This window comes from Schistocerca gregaria, chromosome 1 (assembly GCF_023897955.1).
Source record: "Schistocerca gregaria isolate iqSchGreg1 chromosome 1, iqSchGreg1.2, whole genome shotgun sequence".
Classification (NCBI taxonomy): Eukaryota; Metazoa; Arthropoda; class Insecta; order Orthoptera; family Acrididae; genus Schistocerca; species Schistocerca gregaria.
The window spans coordinates 750,084,706-750,107,515 of NC_064920.1; the positions used below are offsets into that span (position 1 = coordinate 750,084,706).

At 37.6% G+C, this 22,810-nt stretch overlaps 1 protein-coding gene across 3 annotated transcripts in view; it reads right to left on the minus strand.

The window, feature by feature from the left end:
- The window catches only part of LOC126267671 (peptidoglycan-recognition protein SD-like), a 223,935-nt gene that overhangs the window by 10,362 nt on the left and 190,763 nt on the right, over positions 1-22,810 (minus strand). For 2 of the 3 annotated variants that reach the window (XM_049972974.1, XM_049972981.1), the window contains exon 4: positions 7,210-7,316. In XM_049972974.1, coding sequence (XP_049828931.1) covers positions 7,210-7,316 — 107 coding nt within the window. Of the gene's footprint in view, positions 1-6,934; positions 7,089-7,209; positions 7,317-22,810 lie in introns of those variants that run through there. The other variant, XM_049972988.1, reaches the window with a different exon arrangement.

Here is a 22,810-nt window from a genome sequence, read left to right on the forward strand (position 1 = left end):
GCAGAACAATTCTACAGCTGCCAACATACATTCTGCATATGGACCACAAAGATAAGAGAAGTTAGGGAAGGTACCCTTCGCCATCCATGACATGGTGGCTTGCGAAATACTTATAAAAATGTAGACAGGGATGTGAACCACAATATAATAATTTTCAATATGATTATGTTTTCGGTTATCTCAATCAGAACATCGTTTTTAAGATTAAATACAGCTTTCTTTGGAAATAGTCTTTCAACAAAGTAAACAGAGATGTTTAGCAAGTTTATTATTAGTAACACACAACACTGGTTACGAAGGCAGCACAAGTGCAGTGGTGGACAAGATATTCTGCAAGTAACATCCTTGCAAGATGTTTCCTCAAGTAGGCTTGTAATAACAAAATCAAATATCAGTCAAGAATCAGGTGATTTATGTGCAATTGAAGAGTGTAAATGGAAAAGGTTGTTGGTGCTAAATCTTGTATTTGTCAGGAGAATAAAGAAACAATGTATTTCTTTTTGTGCACCCAAAAAATTGAGATGGTATTCTGATACCACAGGGTTATGTCGCCCACCTTGACATTGCAAAAAATAATGTGACAAATTAAGTAATTTATTAAGAATCGTCAAAGTACTGCACTGACACAAAAGTTTTTGTTTAAGTATCATTAATGCAGAGGTGCTGCAATTTATTTATGATAGTACAAAAACAGGAATACAGAAGTAATACTTTAACTAGAAGAACTGTAGCCCACAAAGCCCATTTCTTATTTGTTTGAAATCTTTACAAGAGGAAAAATTAAATACAAGAAAATAAAGTCTCTTGAAACTGATTTCTGTTTCTTACACAACTCTATTCTAGGTGTTAGATGTTCCAAATTTACTACTGAACTGCCAGTGCTGTTGAGGAAGAAAGCAATATCATCAACAAGTATTTCTATTTTGCAGCTGATAAATATGACTTGTCCTTCCTCTTTCAAATGCACTGACATTTTTCCATTCTTTTATTTATTTATTTATTTATTTATTTATTGAGTCCTTTGATCATATGTAGTACAGTGCACAGGATGATATTGGACTTATTACTAAGTTCAAAGTGATACATATTTAAATAATCATTTTTCAACATGCTACCAATTTCAATAGTTGTAGTTCTTACAATGATACAATGTTACAAATTACAGTAGCTTTAGTTCTTAACAGTTATTCTGGTCTAAGTATTCCTTTACTGAGTAGAAACAGTGGTACTTTAGATATTCTCTGACAGATCTTTCAAAAGCACTAATATTTTATAAGCATTTTATACTATTTGATAGTCTATTATAGAGTTTAATACCCAGATAGTATGTACCTTTCTGATACAAACTGGTACTGGGTGGGGGTACATGCAAGTTATATTTTATTCGAGTATTATAATCATGTATATCTTTGTTTTTTAAAGTATTATCATCATTTCCAATCATATACTTTTTTACGTACTTTAGTGTGTTAACAATAAACATACACGGTAGAGGTAGTATATTCAGTAGTTTAAATATTGGTTTGCAGGACTGTCAAGCACCACTCCCCATCACAATCCTAATGGCTCTTTTTTGTATTCTGAAAGTCCCTTGAGCTGCTGAGGAATTTCCCCAGAATATGAGTCCATACTTGAGATGGGCATTGAAGTATGCATAATAGGCACACAATAGTGCTGTTCATTTATGCATCATTTGAGAACCCTTAGAAGAGAACAGCCCGTGCTCAACTTGGCATTAATTTGTTCTATGTGTTTGTCCTATTTGTCTCTTTGTATCCAGATGCCGAGAAATTTTGTAGCATCATCATTTGCAAATTTGATTTTTATTTCTGGTTAGGTCCAAAAATATACCTGTTGGTTTTTTTTCATCTATTGTTTTTAATACAGTAGATATGCATTCATAGATTGCTGTCTCCATTGATTTCTTGCTTCTAAAGCCATGTTGAGTATTAGATAGCACACTATTTTTGTTTATAAACTTTAACATCTTACTACACATAATTTTTTCTATTACTTTGAGAAACAGGATGTTAATGTAATGGGACGATAGTTTATTACTTCATCTTTTTCACCAGCTTTGAAAATAGGGATGACTTTTGATGCTTTTAGTTGATCCGGAAAGATGCCTGACTCCAGGGAACAGTTGCATAAGTGAGTAAGGGGGTCAATTATATTTTGGATACAGAGTTTTAGGATTCTGTTCAGTATACCATCAATCCCAGCTGAGTATGTTGTCTTTAGTTCTCTGACAGCCTTCAATGTCTCCTCCCTGCTTACTTGGTCCACAAACATTGAAAATTTATTACTGTTGCACTTGTTTACCATTTGATGCTGAGTTGAACTAAAACTAGTTTTTATTAAATTTTCAGGTATCCCAGTAAAGTATTTTGTTGAATGTGTTTGCTGTTTCTTTAGGCTGTAAAATCTTTTTATTGTTGTGTATCAAGACAATGTTCTCCTCAGTTCTCTTATTTTTGCCCACATAGCTTTCACTTTATTTGTAGAATTATTTATGTAGTAATCATTGTATATTCTTTTTGCCTGTTTAATTACCTTTTGTAAGATTTTAGTGTTTGTTTTGTAGTGAGTATGCATTTCCTCAGTGGCATTATTTTCTTTGCAGATTCTGTGGAGCTCCCTTTTTTTCTGGCAAGAAGTTCTGATTCCCATAGTAATCCAACCCTTTCCTCTTGTCTTCTCTCTTATATTTACCATTTTTTGAGGGAAGGCTGTATCAAAATGCTTTACCATTTTTTCTAGAAAAATATTGAATTTCGAATTCAGATTTTGCTTTTCATAGACATCAGACTAGACTTCAGTATGCAATAGTGAGTTAAAGTGGTCAATGCTTTTCTGCCTGTTGTTCCTTCTCTTGACCTTTAGTAAGTTATTCTTTTGCTCCAGAGTAAGAAATTTTATACACCTATTTGAGATAGATGAACATAGAACACTCAGAACATAGTGCAGTGGGCGACCTTGCACATTTGCAATAACAGCAATGTTTCAGCAGCATGTTTAAAATCAAAGAAACCAGTTATATACATTTTAATTACATATAATGGGTTCATAGCTTCAACTGACTCAAAACTTTTGTGTAAATCTTGCAGAATAAATGCATCAGTTACCTTATTTGTTTTCTTTATAATTGCAAAATATTCAATACAGCTCAAAAAGCTATGCAGTCTCGCAAAATGTGTGTGATATTGCTTCAAGTCATCCCAGGCTAAATGCAGGAGATCTTGACAAATGACTCTTGGAACTCTGGTTCAAGCACTGATGGCACAAAGACCATGTGCCATCTACTAAAGAAATTTGATTGTGATCTGACACTTTGAACAACTCTAGGGACTTGCAGCAGAGTGCCAATAACACAACAGCACTGTATACATGTTTTGTGAAAAAATGAAACTTACATTTTCCATTTCCCTTCTTCAATGAACACTGACGAAAGTACCAAATTTTAAAAGCATGCATTTTCATTTCATCATATTTCAATTGTTTATCTACATTTAAATGGAAAGATATGTAAACTTTATTATTTCTTCTTCTCTATTATTTATCCTTCTCTCATTCAGAAATTTGTCAGTACTCAAATCTCATTGTGAAACCAGGTAGCAGAAATGGAAAATTGGGTAGGCTAAATTTTACTATTTCAGAGTCACAATATGAAGAACTAATTGCATAAAAAAACCACATTGAAGCTTCAGTGAGGATATTGGAAAGATATCATATCGAATATTAGTGGACAGGTGTACCAACAAAACTGGCACTATATCAGAGAAGTGTATTGATAGTAAAATTTTAAAAATTATGTGACTGTGAATGTAGTAAGGAAGGAGGAGGAAGCAGTTCATAAAATTCTTAAAAATAAAAAGTTGCACCTTATAAAAAGACATTAATAACTTGAGAACTTGTAGGAAGCACTTGTAACCTGACAGAAGGCATGAAGCGAACGTTAGAACATTCTCTCTCTCTCTCTCTCTCTCTCTCTCTCTCTCTCTCTCTCTCTCTCTCTCTCTCTCTTGCTTCAGTGATACTAAAATGTTAAAACAAATGATATTGTTGTGTAGAATGCATAGATAAGATGCACAGTATTGAGTAATACGTGCTCCAGTAAAATTAATGTGACCACCTGTCAAAAGCCTGAATGATCATATTTTGCAGTGCAGACATGCTAGAAGAGTGGAAGAGTGTCAGTGGGATTCTGGAAAGGTACTGACAGGAATGTGGAGCCATGTTGACTGCAGTGCTATGGCCAGCACACTTGAGGAACCACAGAGTGAACAGCCTGATTGAGGTGGTCCCACAGAATCTCAGTTGTGTTTAAATCCAGTTTTTTATATTGATCCATTGTGCCTTCCATAATGACGCGACCACCCAGGGAATGGCTTGAAAATATTCATCAGACAATAACACACTCTCCTCCAGCTCGGACACTTCCAATGACTGGCGCAGGGCTGTACACACCAAAAGCCTTCTGTCTGATGAAGCATAAAACATGACTGATCTGAAAAGTCCATCTGTTGGCACTCAGTGAATGTCTAGTTGTGATACTAGTGTGCAAATTCCAGCCTTTGTCACAAATGAACAGCTGCAGTATGGGTGCATGAACCAGGCACCTGCTTCACAGTCCCGTATCACCAGTGTTTGGTGAACGAACATTGAAGAGACTCTCGATAGCCCCTTGATTCATCTGGGTAGTCAGTTGCTCAGCAGTTGTATGTCTATTTACCCATACACATTTCTGTGACTTTCCCCCTGTCATCTGTGGCGTATGGTGCACCACTGTTGCCTTGGTGCTAGTTTTGGATAATGCCATTTTGCCATGTAGGTATACTTTAACAGCATGCAAACAGGTTACAAACATAGCCATTTGAGAAATGCTTCTACCCTTGACGTGAAAGCCAAAGATGGTGCCCTTTTGGATCTCAGATAAATCACAATGTTTCTGCATCATGACAATGACTGCACTGTTTTCCACATCTCCCAGCTGCACTTTATATACCATCCTCTCATAGTGCTGCCCATCACCATTGGTGAGTGGTTACTGCATGATGATGATGGACTTAGGCAGTGGTCACATTAATGTGACTACACTGTGCATGTAGGATTTAGGGACAACACGAGATTTTCGTCTTCACTGGATGGGAAGGAATGCATACGAGCAGAACAAAAAATTACAACAAAAGTAGCGACAAAGAAAGAGTTGCAAATGGCAAACATAGAAATGTGTGTATTTTGTCAGACTCTAGCTGAGTCAGACACACGTGCTTAGTGTTATTTTGTTGTCTTATTTAAAATGGAAGGATGGCGGTGAAGGATGCTATTGAACTCGGCAATGTTTTGGACCTCTACAAGGACATTAAAATGAATGAGTTAATACCTGGCTTGTGATTGACAATTGCAGCTAACTGAGCTTGAATTAAAACTAAATCTTGTAACAGTTCATGGCAGGTCATTCATTACTTTGCATTAATAGGACAAAAAGTGGATGTTATTTTTGGAGCTATTTTACATACTAAACTGAGAGCTGCAATTGATCTTTTGAACTAAACATTGATATTGGAAAGAATAGGAAATTTCTGAGGTATCTTTCTCATAAACCAATGGTAAGACTGAGCTATGGGTATGCTGAAGATAGATCCATGAATACTTTTATTGTGGTCAGTGACTGTTGCATGTATTTGACACTAGAAGAAAATTCAATAAATATAAAAGACACATCCAAAGAGATGCAAGTAGAGAATCTTTCAGTAGATGAAATAAAATATTTTCATACTCCGTTGTTAGATTAAAATAGTTTTCTAACCATTTGAAAAAAAGTGTTGTGACTGTAAAATATGCACAAAAAATGACCAGTTTCTTTATTGAGATCTCTTCTGATAAAAGAAAAGATCCAATTACAGAATTACACAGAATGTGAAACTGATGTTATAAACAGTTTGAATTTCTTGTTTGATAATCGAGAGGTAGATGCAACTTCAGATTGAAGTGAAGTCTTAGTATGCTTTAGTGTCATTTGTTAACATTGTATGTGATATGGGCGATGAACTACAGATTAAGTACATTATCTAGCATGATCTGCATAGGAACTTTGTATATGTGTTGAAAACAAATCTTATTTTCATATGCTGTAAGAGACTCATGCCAAGCCTTTAATATGAACTGTGTGTTCAACAGAACCCATTCAATGGTAAGGAAATCATGATATGTTTAACATTTTACTTAATTTTGGAAGCTTTGTAGAGTTAGTTAATATGTGTTAATCTCTTTATAATTTACATTCCAGAGTGAAAACTTGGTTCTAATTTTTTTATCATAACTCTGATGAGTTTACTTGAAAAGATTTCTCCATACTGCTGTTTTTGTGGTAGGATTTGGTTCAATATGTCTTTGAGAATCAGCAGTTTTTTCGTTCTTGATTTCAAATGACAGAATTGTAAATAATGCTATTTTCACTATGTAGTTGATGCAGTGAGCAGGTGACAAGCACATAAACAAGTCTGAAATCAAATTTATGTGCCTGTCAACTGCTCAATTACACAGTTAATGATTGGACTTCCCAGTGTTATATTAGTCACAAAATTATATTGGATCAATACCCTGACATTAATGCATTTATGCTTAATTCTGTACTGGTGGTGTTAAGAGTCTCTAAAGTAAACCAGCATCTAATTTGAAGCATTTTCAGTGTTGTCACAGAGTTGCAGTTAAGCCACTTAAAACTGTGGTTACTGAATGATGCTGTTTCCAGTGTCATTCTTTTAATAATGCCATCCATTCAGGAGGTTCCATTATCTCTGTGTTACTTACATAAAACTTGTACTATATACTTTAAAGAAGATAGAGTATTGTTAAACTCTTATAAAAATATTTTGCTTGGTGCTTTGTACTGGCATAAATAAAATAATAATTTAAAAATAAAGAATATAACTTCTTGTTTAAAAAATGCAGTTATTATTCATTGTCTCAGATTTCCAAACCAACTTCCTATGAACATCTTGACGGCTAAATGTTCGAATCGTGAACACCTTATCTTCCTACATTATATCCTTCCATTGTTCTTCGTCAAATGACAAAATATCTCTCTGTCAAGGAGACATAACGTTTGCTGCTATAAGATTTCCACTTTACACATAAAATTTAAGAGGTGTTTCACACTGTAATTAATTTACATATGCTCTTAAGTTGTGTTAACAAATGGCTCACCAATAAAGGCAATTCCCAGAGACGTGGGATCAAAATGGGGTGCAATGGCATTCTCAGCTTCCCAGCCACGACCTTCGTAAGTGAACCCATCTCCTCCAACAAGAAAGCTGTAACCACAAGAAATGTCAGTAATGTTTAATCATAAATAATGCTAAAGGAAAAATTTTATTATGCTTACTGGGGCTTATGAAGTATTTAATTAACTAGTGCATTTAATGATGACAATGGAACCAGTGTTAAAAAGAAAGCAATCATAAATTAAAGTAATTTTAGTTGAACATAAGAGAAAGAAATTAAACTATGGTTTATGGTAAAATAACGAAAGTGTACTAAGTACTGGTAACTGGGGGCTAAACAAAGACATTTAACTAAGAGTTAATATTTATTTTCACCGCCACTCCTCTGAAATGACTCCAATTCCCTTACAGCGAAGAAGTGCTGTCAATATTTATCTTTTAAGTTACTGATTATACTGCTATTAGGTAACAATGCTGAATCTTGAGTAGTGCACAAAAATAGACATTACAGTCTGTTTCAAGGAATGTTCAGGATAAGAGGTATTGCAGGAAATATGCACCAATGTGCAGTGTCTTAATTTATTTGCTAAGTTAAATTACAAAGTGTACTGTAACACACATGGTAAAAGTGAGACTAATTAATGGGTTTATTATGTTTCACAATCATGGAAATTCATGGGTGGAAAAATATGTAAAATAAGGAAAAGGCAACCATTTACCTATAGAGGATAGGCATATTGCACCCAGAAACACATAACAAACCATGGACACTAAGCTTTTGAGCTATTACACTTTTTCTAGTAGGAGTACACATTTTCACACACAAACAACGACACAGACAGCCAGAAGCACACACTTGTTGTGGCAGTGAGATGATTATTGAATATGAGTTATCGAGATTAGTTTACTGGGTAGATGGAGTTGGGGAGGGTTAGAGAAGGGTGCACAAGGCAAGGAGGTGGTGGCAGGGTAGTGTGAGGCAAGTCTTTCATTAGATGGCTTATCAGTTGCACAACAACACCAAAGGGGTTCAGAGGGTAGAACATATAAGGGTTAGAGAGAGGGCGAGAGGGGAAGGGAGGGGAGGAAAAGAGGGGAAGGTGACGATGAAGAGGGAGACAGGGATTTGAGAGAGTAAGGGAAGGGGTAGAAAAAAGGAGAGAGGAATGGACAAAAGTGGGAGGGGGGGAGGAGAGAGAGAGAGAGAGAATGTGCTGCCATGGGGTGGGGGGAGGAGGAAGAGCAGTGTGAGAAGCCATTACATGATCTGAATGGGGGAAGAGTGGTGTGGGCAGAAGAGAAGAGGGAAAACATAAGGTGAGGCTGTGGAAAACAATTTAGTGGAGATTGACGCCAGGGGGATGCAAGAGTGCAGTATATGATGGAGAGAGAATTCCAGCTTGTGTAGTTCAGAGAAACTTGTGCTGGAAGGGGGTATCCAAATGGCCCATGTAGTGAAGTAGCTGCTGAAGTCATTAGCATTATGGTGTGCAGCATGTTCAGCAACTGGATGGTGAATTTTGTGGTTTTCCACAATTTGGCAGTGCCATTCATGCGAGTGGACAGTTGGTTACTTGAAACTTCCTGGCAGATTAAAACTGTGTGCCGGACCGAGACTTGAACTCAGGACCTGTGCCTTTCGCAGGCAAGTGCTCTACCATCTGAGCTACCCAAGCACGACTCACACCCCATCCTCAAAGCTTTACTTCTGCCAGTACCTCGTCTCCTACCTTCCAAATTTTACAGAAGCTCTCCTGCGAACCTTGCAGAACTAGCACTCCTTTCTTTCAGCACTGTGATAGGAGGTGGTGGGCAGATGTATGGGACTGGTCTTCCACCAGGATCAACCACACAAGAATGACCCATGGGGTGCAGGATTTGGAACAAGGGTGGAGTAGGTATGGACAAGGATATTCTGTAAGCTGAATTAGTGGTGCAACACTACCTTCTATAATGTGGGTAGTATTTTGGGTAGGGCACAACGAGAATTAGTCAAAGGATTGGTGAAGGATGTAGTTGAGTTTTTCAAGGCCTGTATTGTATTGAGTAATTAGAGGATTGCTGGTTATCAGGTTTATTGGTGTCAGAGGAGGAGATTGCATGGGAGATCTGTTTGTAAATCAGCTGGACAGTATATTGACTGTGAATAAAGACTCTGGTAAGGTTACTGGTATATTTCACCAGCTCCTGCTGTCCATTGCAGATGAAACATCCACTGCTGTTGAGACTGTACGGAAAAGACTTTTTGACGTGAAAAGGGTGACAGCTGTCAAAGTGGAGATACTGTTGGTTGTTGGTGTACCTGATTGTATGGGTGTAGTTATGGAGTCACCTGAGAGGTGGAGTTCAGCATCTATAAAGGTGTCTCATTGAGTTGAGAATGACCAGATGAAGCGAATTTCAGAATAGGTGTTAATGTTATGGAGGAAGGGCCACAGCATTGCTGTAACATGGACCTTTTTGCTTACACTGTGGTGGGTGATGAATAAATGTATGGTAAAACTTGCCAAAATTATAGTAAGTCAGTTCACCTTTCTTCTGTAAATCAGCTCATGCACAAAAATATCACCTACACACAACGTAGCACAATACAGTTCAATGGGTCTCTGTAGTATGTGATTGGAATGAATAGTGAAACCGTGTTTTATATCTAAGGATGCCAACTCTCACCTGTCACAATGTACCCAAAATATTTTTAAAAATAAATGCTGGCAGGAACTGCAACATCAGAAATTAGATATACATGCACAGTTGGTTAAGCTTTTTGTAACTGAACTTTTATTGCTTCACCCATAAACATAAAAAAATTAAAAAGTATAATTTGCAGTTTATCCTTGGAAACTCTCAGTCTGATTGAAGCTTTGAATATCAGTGAAAGTTATCACCTAATTCAAGATAAATCAGATGCGCTTTTCCCAAGAAATCTGTTAGGAAGTTCCACAAGCACCAGTTCAAACTAAAAGTCTCACACTGACTTCCCACTAAAATTACTGTAAGTCCAACATGTAGCTGTGTGCAACAGCCTAAAATTAATAAAAGCTCTCATGAGATTGTCCATCTTGCAATCAACACACACACACACACACACACACACACACACACATACACACACACACAACACACAAAACTACATCTGATGATTTTATTCTGTTAAGAGCAACATGTTGAGTTCTTTCTGAAGGAAGTCTTAAATTGAGTTGCAAATGTGATCCAAGTTAACTGAATTTTGCAACTACTGTGTTTGCATATCCATGATGATTTTTATTTACAAAAATATCACAATACTTGCGCAGAAAACATGTTCCCTAATTCTACAATAGATTGGCATGAACAATATAGGCATATAATTATGTGCATCTCTGCCATGACCCTTCTTGAAAACGGGAATGTACCATGCTTTCTGTCAGTCATTAAGTATCCTTTGTTGCTCCAGCAACGTATGATAAATTGCTGCCAGAAGGGTGCAAGTTTTTTGCATAATATCTGCAGTATCTTACAGGTATCTCATCTGGACCCGGCATCGTTCCACTACAAAGCGAATGTAGTTGTTTTTCTATTCCAGGATCAGTTCTCTCAATATCTACCATTTCGAAGTTGATATGATGATTGAAAAGAGGGACTGTATCATGATCTTCCACGGTGAAACAGTTTTGGAAGACCAAATTCAGTATTTTGGGCTTATTTCTGCCATTTTCCATTTCAATGGTTACTGACTGGTTGAATAGATTGTTTTGAACTCCTTACTGATTTCACCTAAGACAAAAGAGCTTTGGTGTTTTTAGTTAGAGCAGTTCACAAAATTTCACTTTCAAAGTCATTGAATGCTTCACTCATTGCTTTCCTTATGCCCATTTGTGTGTCATTCACCTTTTATTTATTGGCTGGGTTTTGACTTCTCTTGAATCTGTGATGCAGCTCTCTTTGTTTACATAGCAGTTTTCTAACAGTGCTATTGTATCACAGTGGGCCTTTTCCACCCCTTAAGGCCTTGCTCTGAACATACTTGTCTAGGCTTATTGAATGATGCTTTTGAATTCTTTTCATTTGTGCTCCACATATTTGTCCCCATTATCAAATATTTAATGTTGACTGCTCAGATACTGTGCAATTTGTGTACTGTTACTCTTGCTAAGAAAAAATATTTTCTTACATTACTAAACTTTCTTTGCAATACATTTAGTCATAGATATTACCACAGCCTTTTGATCACTAATACTGTCCTCTACATTAAATGATTCAAGAAGTTCAGATCTGTGTGTGTAAGATGTTATCTTCATGATTTGCTTATCTGTCTGCTCAAAGTAACATTCAAACAAGATATTCAGAATAATATCATGTGAATCCCTGTCTCTGGCACCAGTTCTGTTTAACACAACACTCCCAATCTATACCTGGCAAAACTGAGTTAATTTCTTATTGCAACAGAATGATCAGGAAACTTATTCATGAAATTTTACAAGTTCTCTTCCAAAGAACTCTACCACTACAGCTCCTGATGCAGGTGGTCTGTGAAAGGACCCAATTTTCGACCCACCTTCGATGCTTAACTTCACCTGGATTAATTTTCATTCATGATCTTTGATAACCTCACTAGATGTTATCAAATTCCTACTGCAGTAAGTATGCCACCACCACTGGTGACTAACCGATCCTTATAATAAATATTCCTATCGGAAATTTGGGGTTTTGTTGCTATTCACTTCTGGTTACAACCTACTTTCTGTCCCTAATACTCTCTGGGCATTATAACTTTCAATAAGTGATACTAGTTCTAGGATTGTACCATGGATGTTCCTGCAATTTACTAATATCATATTGACCTTTCTTATTTGCAAATTGTGGGGACAAGCATTCTCTGAGAATAATGTGGCTGACATATCTTTGATTTCATCTCTGATCCCAAGGGGGTTTCCTCTGAACTAAAAGACCCTCATGTGCATGCCACATATACTCCACTACCCTAGTACCCAATTCCCACATATAGTGCATGCTTCACCTATTAGAGGGAACCCTACAACTCTCCACTGAACTGTGGAGGTAAAGAAATTCTCATCACAGAAGTGTCTGAGGCTCTGGTTTATACCTTCCACTCTGCTCCAAACCAGAGGACCATAATTGACCCTGCTACGATGTTGCAAATAGTGAGCTAAACCTACAACTTGCATGCGATGCTAGCTGTCTTCATCAAATCAGCCAGCCAGCTGTAGGAACTGAGAATGGCTTAAGATCTCAAGTAGCAGGCATCATTTGTTCTGATATGAGCCATGATTTGTAGCTGGCTGCAACCAGTATGCTTGATAGTGCTGGCAGAGTCTTCTCCATGTCGTGGGTGAGACACTACCCCCCCCCCCCCCCCCCTCCCCACGTGAAAATTGTATTTCATGGTATTTTCCTACTCCATATTTACACTGCCTGACAAGAAAGTGTAGCATCCAGAAGACAAGGAGGAAATAAAAGTAAACTTCAAGTGTTAAGAGGTATGTGATGTTATTTCAATGATGAGAAAATCAAGTCAAATTGACAAAGGACTTCGCAGTGTGAGTTCACTTAACAGTATGATACACCTCCTGTGGTCTGGATGCGTGCATTGATGTAGTAGGAAAATGCATCATCATAAAGCTGCTGTATCCTCGTCTGAGGTAGGCTGGCTGACAATTGTTGTAACTGGTACTTGATATCCCATACCATGTGTGGATCGGCATTGTCCTATTGACTCCCGACCCCTGCCCCCAAGGGGCTCACCACTCTTTGGTGTGTTTGTGTTGGCTACCTTGGGACCCCAGCATTTGCAGCACCTCTTCCCTTTCCATGCTGCATGTCTATCCTGCTGTTATTCCTTTTTCCTCTCCCTTGGGGAACATGTCTTAGGTATTTTCAGGAATGAATTCTGAAGTTTCAGTAGCACAGATCGGAACAGTCCCTCTCTTGTTTTTTCCCTTCTTTCTTCATTCTCTATCTCCTTCCCTTCCTCTGCTTCAGCATTTGAGGTGTGTCTTTGTTTCTTCTTCCTCCCTGTGTGCTCCTGAAGGCTGGCCCAAGTGTTTGATGTGAAGCAGGTGATTGGATAATGTGTAAGTCCCAGTCTTGGGTCAGCAGGTATGGTTCACATGTACCCCCTGGTACAGGCCAGGTCCATAGAGCAATGATTGCCTGAACTGTTTCTTTTCCAATTGCCAATTGGTCCTTCTGTCTGGAGTTTGGGTTGTGTGACCTGAAATGTGAACGATCACCTACACCGGGTGAGCCCCCCCTCTGAGTCGGTCCCCAGTCGAAAGGATTGTGCCACTGGACACACTAGCAAGCATGGGGAATTTTTTTTTTGCAATGAGCCAGTTACCTTCATCTCAGTCTAAGTTTACTAAACATAAATGAAATGAGACTAAAGATTCAACAACTCTCCCAACTGCAGTTTGGTTCCTCTTAGTGTCATGTACTGAAGGAAATCAGTCTTTTGCTACAGTTAATCCGTTCATTATTCAGAAAGTTGTTGCAATTCCAGGCTCAGTGTAACCCCAGTCTCACTTATGTAATGGGGTCTTTGCTTCTGGAGACCAATTGTGATTTTCAAGCCCAACGACTGCTTACAGTTTCGCTCCACGGGTGTCCTGTTCCTGCGGTGGCCAATCATATGCTGAATAATCTGCATGGTGTTATTTACACTTAGCCTCTTGATGGTCTGGTGACTGAGGGGGAAATCCAACATTATCTCTTTGATCTGGACATCACTGCGGTCCATCAGGTAATGGAAAATGTTGATGCAAACTTAGTGCCTAAACACATTCTTTTTCTCACATTTGATCTTCCATCAAAGATTAAGGCAGCCTATGAAGTCATCACAGTCTGAACATACAGTCCAAACCCAATGTGTTGCTACTAGTGTCAACGGTTTTACCACACCTGCATGTCCTGTTAAAACAAGGCCAAATGTATTACTTATGGTAGAGATGCTCATGAGGGTGATTGCTTGCCTCCTTCTACCTGCTGCATCAGTGTTAATGACAACCATGCTGCCTCATCCCATGAGTGTCCTGTATATTTCAATGAGTGGGCCATGTAGGAGATCCAGGTGAAGGAAAACGTACCCTCTCCGAACGCTCGCAAGTTCATGGCTAGTCAAAAGCATTTTAGTGTGCAGCACTTGTAGTACAATTCTTGTTATGCCTCACCACTTTATGGAGGACATAGCCACCCACGCTTCTGACTTCCAGTTCAGTACTGCAATTATGAAATCACCCAGTATCACAGTAACATCTCCATCTCCTTCTACCACTGCAGAACAAACCACCAAATCTTCGACCCCGACAGCAAAATCACTTGCTACACAACCAGCAAGCTGAAAAGGACAAAAGGAAGGAACCTCATATGTCTTAATACTGAAGCACCCTGTTCCTTTCAGACTCCACATGCACCTTTTCCCATTTGGACCTCTTCTTCTGCATTGCCCAGCTTGTCTGTCATCTCAAGTGGTCCATTCTCTCTGACATGTTCTCGAGCAACCATTTCCTGTACCCTATCTGTTTGCTGACTCCTACCCAATTGGCAGCTTTCTAAGGCTCACTAGAAGCTTTACTCCCTCTCTGGTGATCTCTGGTGAATAATGTTTCCACAGCTGTGATGACAAGGTAGAATACCTTATGAATGTTATCCTTACCACTGCAGAATGTTCCACACCTTGCACTTCTTCTTTAATGCACCATGTCCTGGTCCCCTGGTGGACTGAGGCATGCTGCGACATGCTTCATACACACAGCCATACATTATGGGTGTGGCAGTCTCATTAAGATGTTGCACTCATAATATAGTTGAGAACAACATAATGTTATGGTCATGGCACTCTGTGTGTTAATTTTGTTTGTCTGTAGCAGGAGATGGTGAGCTGTCCACAGCTAATAGTGTAGTTAATGTCTGGAAAGGATTACTTATTTTGTCATTTTGCACTTTTATGAGTACACATGCGTGTATACTTGACAACAGAAAAAATAGCAACAGAAATTCACAACCAGGTTCAAAAGTGAGTACAATTCTGGCAAGAATTAAATGTAACATGTAATTTTTCTGGAATATGTTGGCAACACGTGGAACAAGAATTATTACTTTCAGTATTACACAAGACTGGTCCTCTCTGTATTGTAGGCCTAGTCCAAGAATACATGAAAGCTTTTCTGCAAACAAAATACGCTGTTATACTGTGTAAGTACACCACAGAGACTAAAGGAAAATTTTTGTTGGTTGTCATTCCATCTGAATGGTCAGCCTGTGAGCTTTCTATGTTTAAGGGACAGGTTTGATTTCTTGTTAAGTTGCAACCATTGATTTTTATTTTTCTTCCTTGCTGGAAGAGACCAGCACTATATGGAAAACATTTCTCTATTCTGATGAAGTGCAATTAATTTTTGACAGATGTAACAGTTTTTGGGCTGTGAATCAATGAGGATCACTTGTAGCAGCAAGCATGATAAAACTGGTGCCAACATTTGCCATTATCCTACTGATATGGGATGGCTCTGGCTTCAGCAAATAATAATATCTACCACAGTCTAGTAGAAGGGCGAAGATTATCAAAAGCTTGTTACTCGGGCTACACAACAGTAGCAGCACAAACACCTAAGTTTTATTATGAACGCAAAACTGAATTCTGCCAAGGGTAGGCTACACCTGAGGACTTACTGAGTTCAATGTGCTATAACACATTGAGGGGGGACAATGGAGAAATAGTTCTTGTGAAACGGTTCGGGTAACTAGGTGTTAGTTTTTGAAAAAATAGATAATTGTATTGCACATTGTTTTTTATTATCATTCAGGCAATTTCTTCCTGAACATTGTCTTTACAATGATTCAGGAGATAAATGTCATAAAAGCATTCAGAACTCATAAAAGTCTTCTGCAATACGCATACTTAATAAAAGACACTTTGGCACATGCACACTTCTTTTGTGAAATATTTGCCAGAAAGGAAACTTTAATTATATCCATGAAAACATGTCTGTGTAAAATTAGTTAATGGTAAGAGACTGTCTGAATGATAACATGAAATGATATGAACCATGATTATCTATAACCACATATTGTATTATTCTTACCTGTATTAGGAGACAATCTGAGCAGTTGTTTTAGGTTGTTTGCAGATGATGCTATTGTTTACCATCTAGTAAAGACATCAAAAGATCAAAACAAGTTGCAAAATAATTCAGGAAATATATCTGTATGGTGCCAAAAGTGGCAATTGACCCAAAATAATGAAAAGTGTGACGTCAGCCATATGAGTGCTAAAAGGAGTCCATTGTACTTCAGTTACACAATAAATCAATCAATTCTGAAGGCTGTAAATTCAACAAAATGCCTAGGAATTATAATTGTGAATAACTTAAATTGGAAAGAACACAGAGAAAATGTTGTGGGTAAGACGATCCAAAGACTGTGTTTTATTGGCAGAATACTTAGAAGATCTACTAAAGGGACTACTTGCACTACTACGCTTGTCTGTTCTCTTTTGGAGTTGTGCTGCACAGTGTGAGATCCTTAAAAGTTCAAAGAAGGGGAGCACATTTTGTATTATCAAGAAATAGGGAGAGAGTGTCTCCGACATGGTACAGGATTTGGGGCGGACATAATTAAAACAAAGACTTTTTTGCTGCAGTGGAATCTGCTCATGAAATTTCAGTCACCATCATTCTCCTCTGAATGTGAAAATATTTTTTAACTCTGACCTACACATGGAGAAATGATCGTAATAATAAAATAACGGGAAATCAGAGCTCGCATGGAAAAATATAGGCGTTCATTTTTTCCCTGTGGTGTTTGAGATTAGAATAATAGAGAATTAAGTGGTTGCAAGAACCCAGTGCCAGGCACTTAAGTGTGATTTGTAGAGTATCCATGTAGATGTAGATCAAGATATATTATGAAATTATCATGTAATTATTGCACAAAGTAAAGTTAATCTTCAGTTTTATTAAATACTTTTAATTACATGCATGAAAAATTTTAAAAACAGTAAATGCAGAGATTTGAACCTACATCACCTTGGTCAGTATGAAATTGCTCTAAATGCAACACTATCTCTCCAGGTGAAAATAGTGTAGCATTCAAACATGATGACTGTTGACCCTGATTTTTTTAAAAAAAAACTAAGGTACAGTGACTGAAACCTACATGTATACACTTAGAGAGACTATACTGCTTAACTTCCCTATTGGGTCACTTTACCTCAACGAAAACATACTGTAAATATGGAGTAATTTATCATGTTGAATATTATCAGCAAATGTAGTGGCTGTATTCTGCTGCATTGACTGACCATCTAACACAGTGAGTTATGCATTCTCAGCAAATTTTGTTTTATGAGCGTTAGACCACGGTACATGACATATTTCTATGTGTGATGTTTTGTCTCCTAATAGGAAAGAAGAGGGACTGAAATTAGAAAAGATCCATAACACATATCAGCATAAGTCAGTGATTTTAGGTGATGATATTATGACCTGACCATTCTGTGGTTAGATACAAAATCTTTAGCTTATGGGCTTATTTAGGTTTGAAACTACTATCGGAGTCATTATAGCCTGCGATGATGTATCCAGCATTATAAGGCTCAGAAATATGCGCTGGACCATAGCCCAATGCCCATAAAATGAAACTAATTAAGAACACAGATACCAGCCATGACAACATGCATTGTATGAGGAGTGAGTTATGCTTGCTATCACCTGATTCATTCTATAATAGCCAATAATAGTAAGTTATTTAAGGTCAGATACCTGAACTTCCATTTGAGTCCAACCATTTTATTCATGAGCCATGACTCATTGTCAACAGGCTGTTGGTGACCAAGTTATTGCTCTTTTGGAAGAGCATTGGGGACAGAGAGATGGTCTGGCATTCCTGAGTGCCCTTTGGAAAGACAGATTAAATGATAGTGTGATACTGGAGAATCTAGTAGGTATGTAGGGACTAGGCATTGGCATGTAACAATGTCAGTACAGGATAATGAACTTGTGAACAGATCATGGCAAAATTACTTTTTAAACAATGCAGTTGAAATATACTGTTGAATTTCCTGGGTTGGCTAACATTGTTCAGAGCTGGCTTCAGGAGGCTGTGCTACAAAGCAAACATGTGGCCCCCAAGGAGAAGCTCCATGATGATGATCAACTCTACTAATTAATGTCTGTCCAGGAAAATATCCATCATGACTGGCAAATTGTAATGTGAACTATCTCACACTAAATGAGAGTGTAGGTGACTTGGTGTCTATTTCAGTCCCAAACATTTTCATAAGTAATTTTGAAGTGGCTGGGTGTTTGTGGCAGTTTGGGGCTGGATGTGTTCCTATGTATTTGGGATGCTTTACAGGATAGGTGGCAGACTTGATGCTGCCCAGTATAATCATATTAAGAGTAGAATTATGATCCCATCACTGAAATGATTATGTCTCAAGGGATTAATCAGTTTTCACTTGGATCATTCTCCAATACACATGTTGGTTATGGTGCAGGACTCATTTGCAGCTCAGAATCAGGTTTATCTTCTTTGTTGACCCAGTTCCACATCCCCTTCTGCCTATTGAAAATGTATCTTTGAGGATGAAATAGGCCTTGTGAGAGAACTGGCCTATCTCGGTTCCAAGAACCTGTGATGACCTCAGAACCACATCCTTGGCACGTAGGAGGATGAGACAGAAAATGAGAGACTTACTGCTCACCTTAAGGATTCCCTTCCTTGCAGGATGCAGGTGGGCAATGATGTAGAATGCCTTTGGATGAGGTATGCAGTGGGAAAGAAACCATGTTTATTGTCATTTTGAGGGCCAAAAAAATCTATAAGGATCCTGAACCAGATTCATTCAATTAATTTTGTGTTTTCTTTAGATTAACCAAACTAACATAATAAATAAAAAAATAAGTATTGAAAGTTGGGTTCAACAAAATTCTACCGTTTTGCAGTCTGATTATCACCTGTTCACTATGTGACAGAACTACAAAGTCACAATATGTAGTGCTACAATGTTCTACTATGTCACTGTTGTTTGACCCATGACTCCATCTCATGCCTTTCAGTGCTTTTTCCACAGCTGAAATTCTAGAAATGACAATGAGCAGATTTTCTTGTGTATGTTTAGAGATGTAACCACCTCAATGACTCACAGTTACAAACAGAGGGCTCAGAAGCCTATCAGTGTAAGTCATCATTTTTCTGCAAGTTACTTATATGTCGTAAAATATTCAATCTTTCAGTTCCCAAGACAAGTAAGTCACAATTTGACATTTTTTATGCTAGATGGCAGCACATGTACTGACCACAGAGTAAATGAGCCAAAATGTTCTGAAGTCATTTAGTGTAAGTCAGTTTGCAACACCGGTGTGTTTGTCTTGGCGTACTGTTAGACATAGTAATCTGCTACTATTATGCAATACGTGATTTTTAGATCAGGTTGTCCTCTCCACTCATTGAAAATACTTCATTTTCAACTAGCGGTTCTGAATATGTACCAAACAATGATGATAATTAGTCCGATTCAGGTATGTACCTTCTAAACTCTAAAATGTGTTGTAATTTCATGTGACCACTCAGAAAAGTCTTCTTTCCCAAAACCAGTGTATTGTTTATCTGGTTATTGATACTGCAACCTTCCAACTGGAACGTTACATTACAAGCATTGCTGAACACATATTTTGGAATATTTTTTTTTAAATTTGTGAACTGTTTGGTGAGTTACATTGAATGACTTCCTAAATATTTTATTTATTTGTAGATGTCACTGAAGAAGATGGTCACCAGTGAGATAACCATGATAAAAGCAATGAAAATGAAAATATGATGATACCGAAAGGAAGAAAATGGAAGAGAAAGCAATATTTATGGAAAAGGGTAGTCAGTTTTGCCAAAAGATGTTCTGGGAAAGCCAGCCAGTTTGGCTGAGTAGTTCTAGGTGCTTCATTCTGGAACTGCGCGACCGCTACAGTTGCAGGCTTGAATCCTGCCTTGGTCGTGGATCTGTCTGCTGTCCTTAGGTTGGTTAGGTTTAAGTAGTTCTTAGTTCTAGGGGACTGATGACCTCAGATGTTAAGTTCCATAGTGCTCAGAGCCATTTGAACCATTTTGTTCTGGGAAAGTGTATGCGAACAGAAGTGAGAAAAAGATGTCTGCAAAATCCTTTAAACATTTGGACTGAAAATGTTCACGAAAGTGTTTTGATTTAGTAAATCCTGCATAATGGCAATCATTGTTTGAATCCTTTCATAAATTGGGCGATAAGGCAAAGCAGAATGTCTATCTTCGTGGACTGATCCACAACACGAAGGTGAAGCAACATCGTCCAAGAAACTCATCGAAAGCACTAAAATCAAAAACTCTGACATATTATTTGACAATAACAGTGATGTCAGTGTGTGAGAAAAGTGTTTTATGGACACATTTCAAGTTAGTGATGCTTGTCTTTACAAAATATTGGGTAGTACAGAACCATCCACTTGTATCGATAAAAGAGGCCATAGGCCGCCAACAAATAAAAACGTTGTGACAAAAGGGAAAGAACACATCAAATCAATTCCCTCTTATAGAAGTCATTACACCCTCTCTGATGTGCCAAATCAGAGATATTTGCAGTCTGATTTGAATATCACAAGGATGTACTACCCTGACGTGGAGAAATGTGTACAGTGTGGTACGAAACCTGTCAAAGAAAAGATATATTATTACGTGTTTTCTACTAAATTCAATTTAAATTTGAAACCCCCATCCAAAGATACATGCCAGCTATGCGATTCGCTGCAGAAAATTCTTACTTTTGAGAATGATGGCTCAAAAAAGGATGAGGCAAATATTACAAAAGAACTTCATCTTTGGCGAGCACAACAAGCAAGAGATTCTTTTAATTCAGACAAGTTGCTTGCAGGAGAAGATGTTTACGTTTTTCTTTTGCTCTGGAAAAAGCTTTACCTTTCCCAAAACTTCACACATCTGTTGCCTGATACAAACTAAATATATATGTATATGACCTAGGAGTGCACAGTTTTAATGCCTCTAAAGGTTATATATACATGTGGTATGAGACAGAAGGATTTCGAGGATCACAGGAAATTGGAGCATGTCTTGTTAAACATTGTTAACAACATGCCTCATCTCATTGCATTATTATCATGTATTCAGATTCTTACACAGGCCAAAATAGGAATATCAAATTAAGCTTATCATTGCAAAAACTTTTGCAAGATCCAGAGATGGCAGGTGATTACATTGACTACAAATTTACTGTATCGAGACACAGTTACTTCCTCCCAAATTATTCAGATTTTGGTGTTATCAAATCCAAAGAAAAAAAGAAAGAATTTATTTTTGGTCCAAGAGATTGAATTGATTTGGTAACAATTGCCAAATGCAAAAATACATTTCTGGTAACAGAGATGAAGTGAGAAGAGATCATTCAACCAAACACTTGGAAGCTTCAATTTCTAGTAGGAAAACAAATACTCAAGGGGGTAAAGTATACTGGTTGAAAATGAAATGGCTAAGATACTGCAAAAACCAAGAAAATTCTATCCCAAAGAAACATCACTGAAAGATATTGCATTTTATGAGACCAACATTTCATCATGGCTAAGATACTGCAAAAACCAAGAAAATTCTATCCCAAATAAACATCACTGAAAGATATTGCATTTTATGAGACCAACATTTCATCAAATTCAAAAGGAAGGCATCCTCATTTGATCAATATTGTTCAAGATCTGGTGTATCCAGATTGTTGACCTGTTAAAGAGCTGAAACAAAGCATATGTTGGAACTTTTGTAAAATATTCATCCACATTACCACCCATTTTATTGATGGTTACCTTCAGTAAACTAAAGCACACAAGCATCATCCTCAAAAACAAAAGAAATCAAGAATCCCGCATAGCCTGGCCATGATAATGATGAATATATAGATTAAATTCATCAAAGAGTGCAGTGGGCAGTAACTATAAGTCACAGTGTTAAATTATAGTTGAGTTGTAAATTATTTCATTTACTTTCTTCTGTATCCTCATAGTAGGTGTGTTGTATTATGTTTCAATAAAAAGAAGTCTTATCATTGTATGAATCGCCTGAATTTTTCTGCATTACATTTTCAAAACATCTAATTATCTTCATTTTCATTATGGGCTGACTTATTCTGATTGGCATCTGAACCCTCCAAATGTCCTTTACTTTTACGAGGAATACTGTAGACTCTATGATTCGATTGGCTCCTGCATAACATGGTAGGCAGCTCATATTTCAGCCACTGCCACTTTTTGTGCTGTCAAGTGTACATGTACTGGCATTGGATGCCTGTATCTGTATTTCTGAAATTTTCACTGCTGTGAATTATGGTGACAATTGTTCTGTGTGTAGTTTTTTAACTTTCCTGTATATCAAATGCCTGAGGATTTGCATCTCATAGGACTTCCTCACCTCAGATGTGCAATGCAATATTGATTCCAAACAGCAAGACTTCTTCCTCAATTAACACAGATTGAAGGAAGTAAACGTGATGATGTCTGATTATGGGTGCTTTATTACAGTTTTGGCATAATGCCTGCACCTTACATGTGAGGGGTAACATA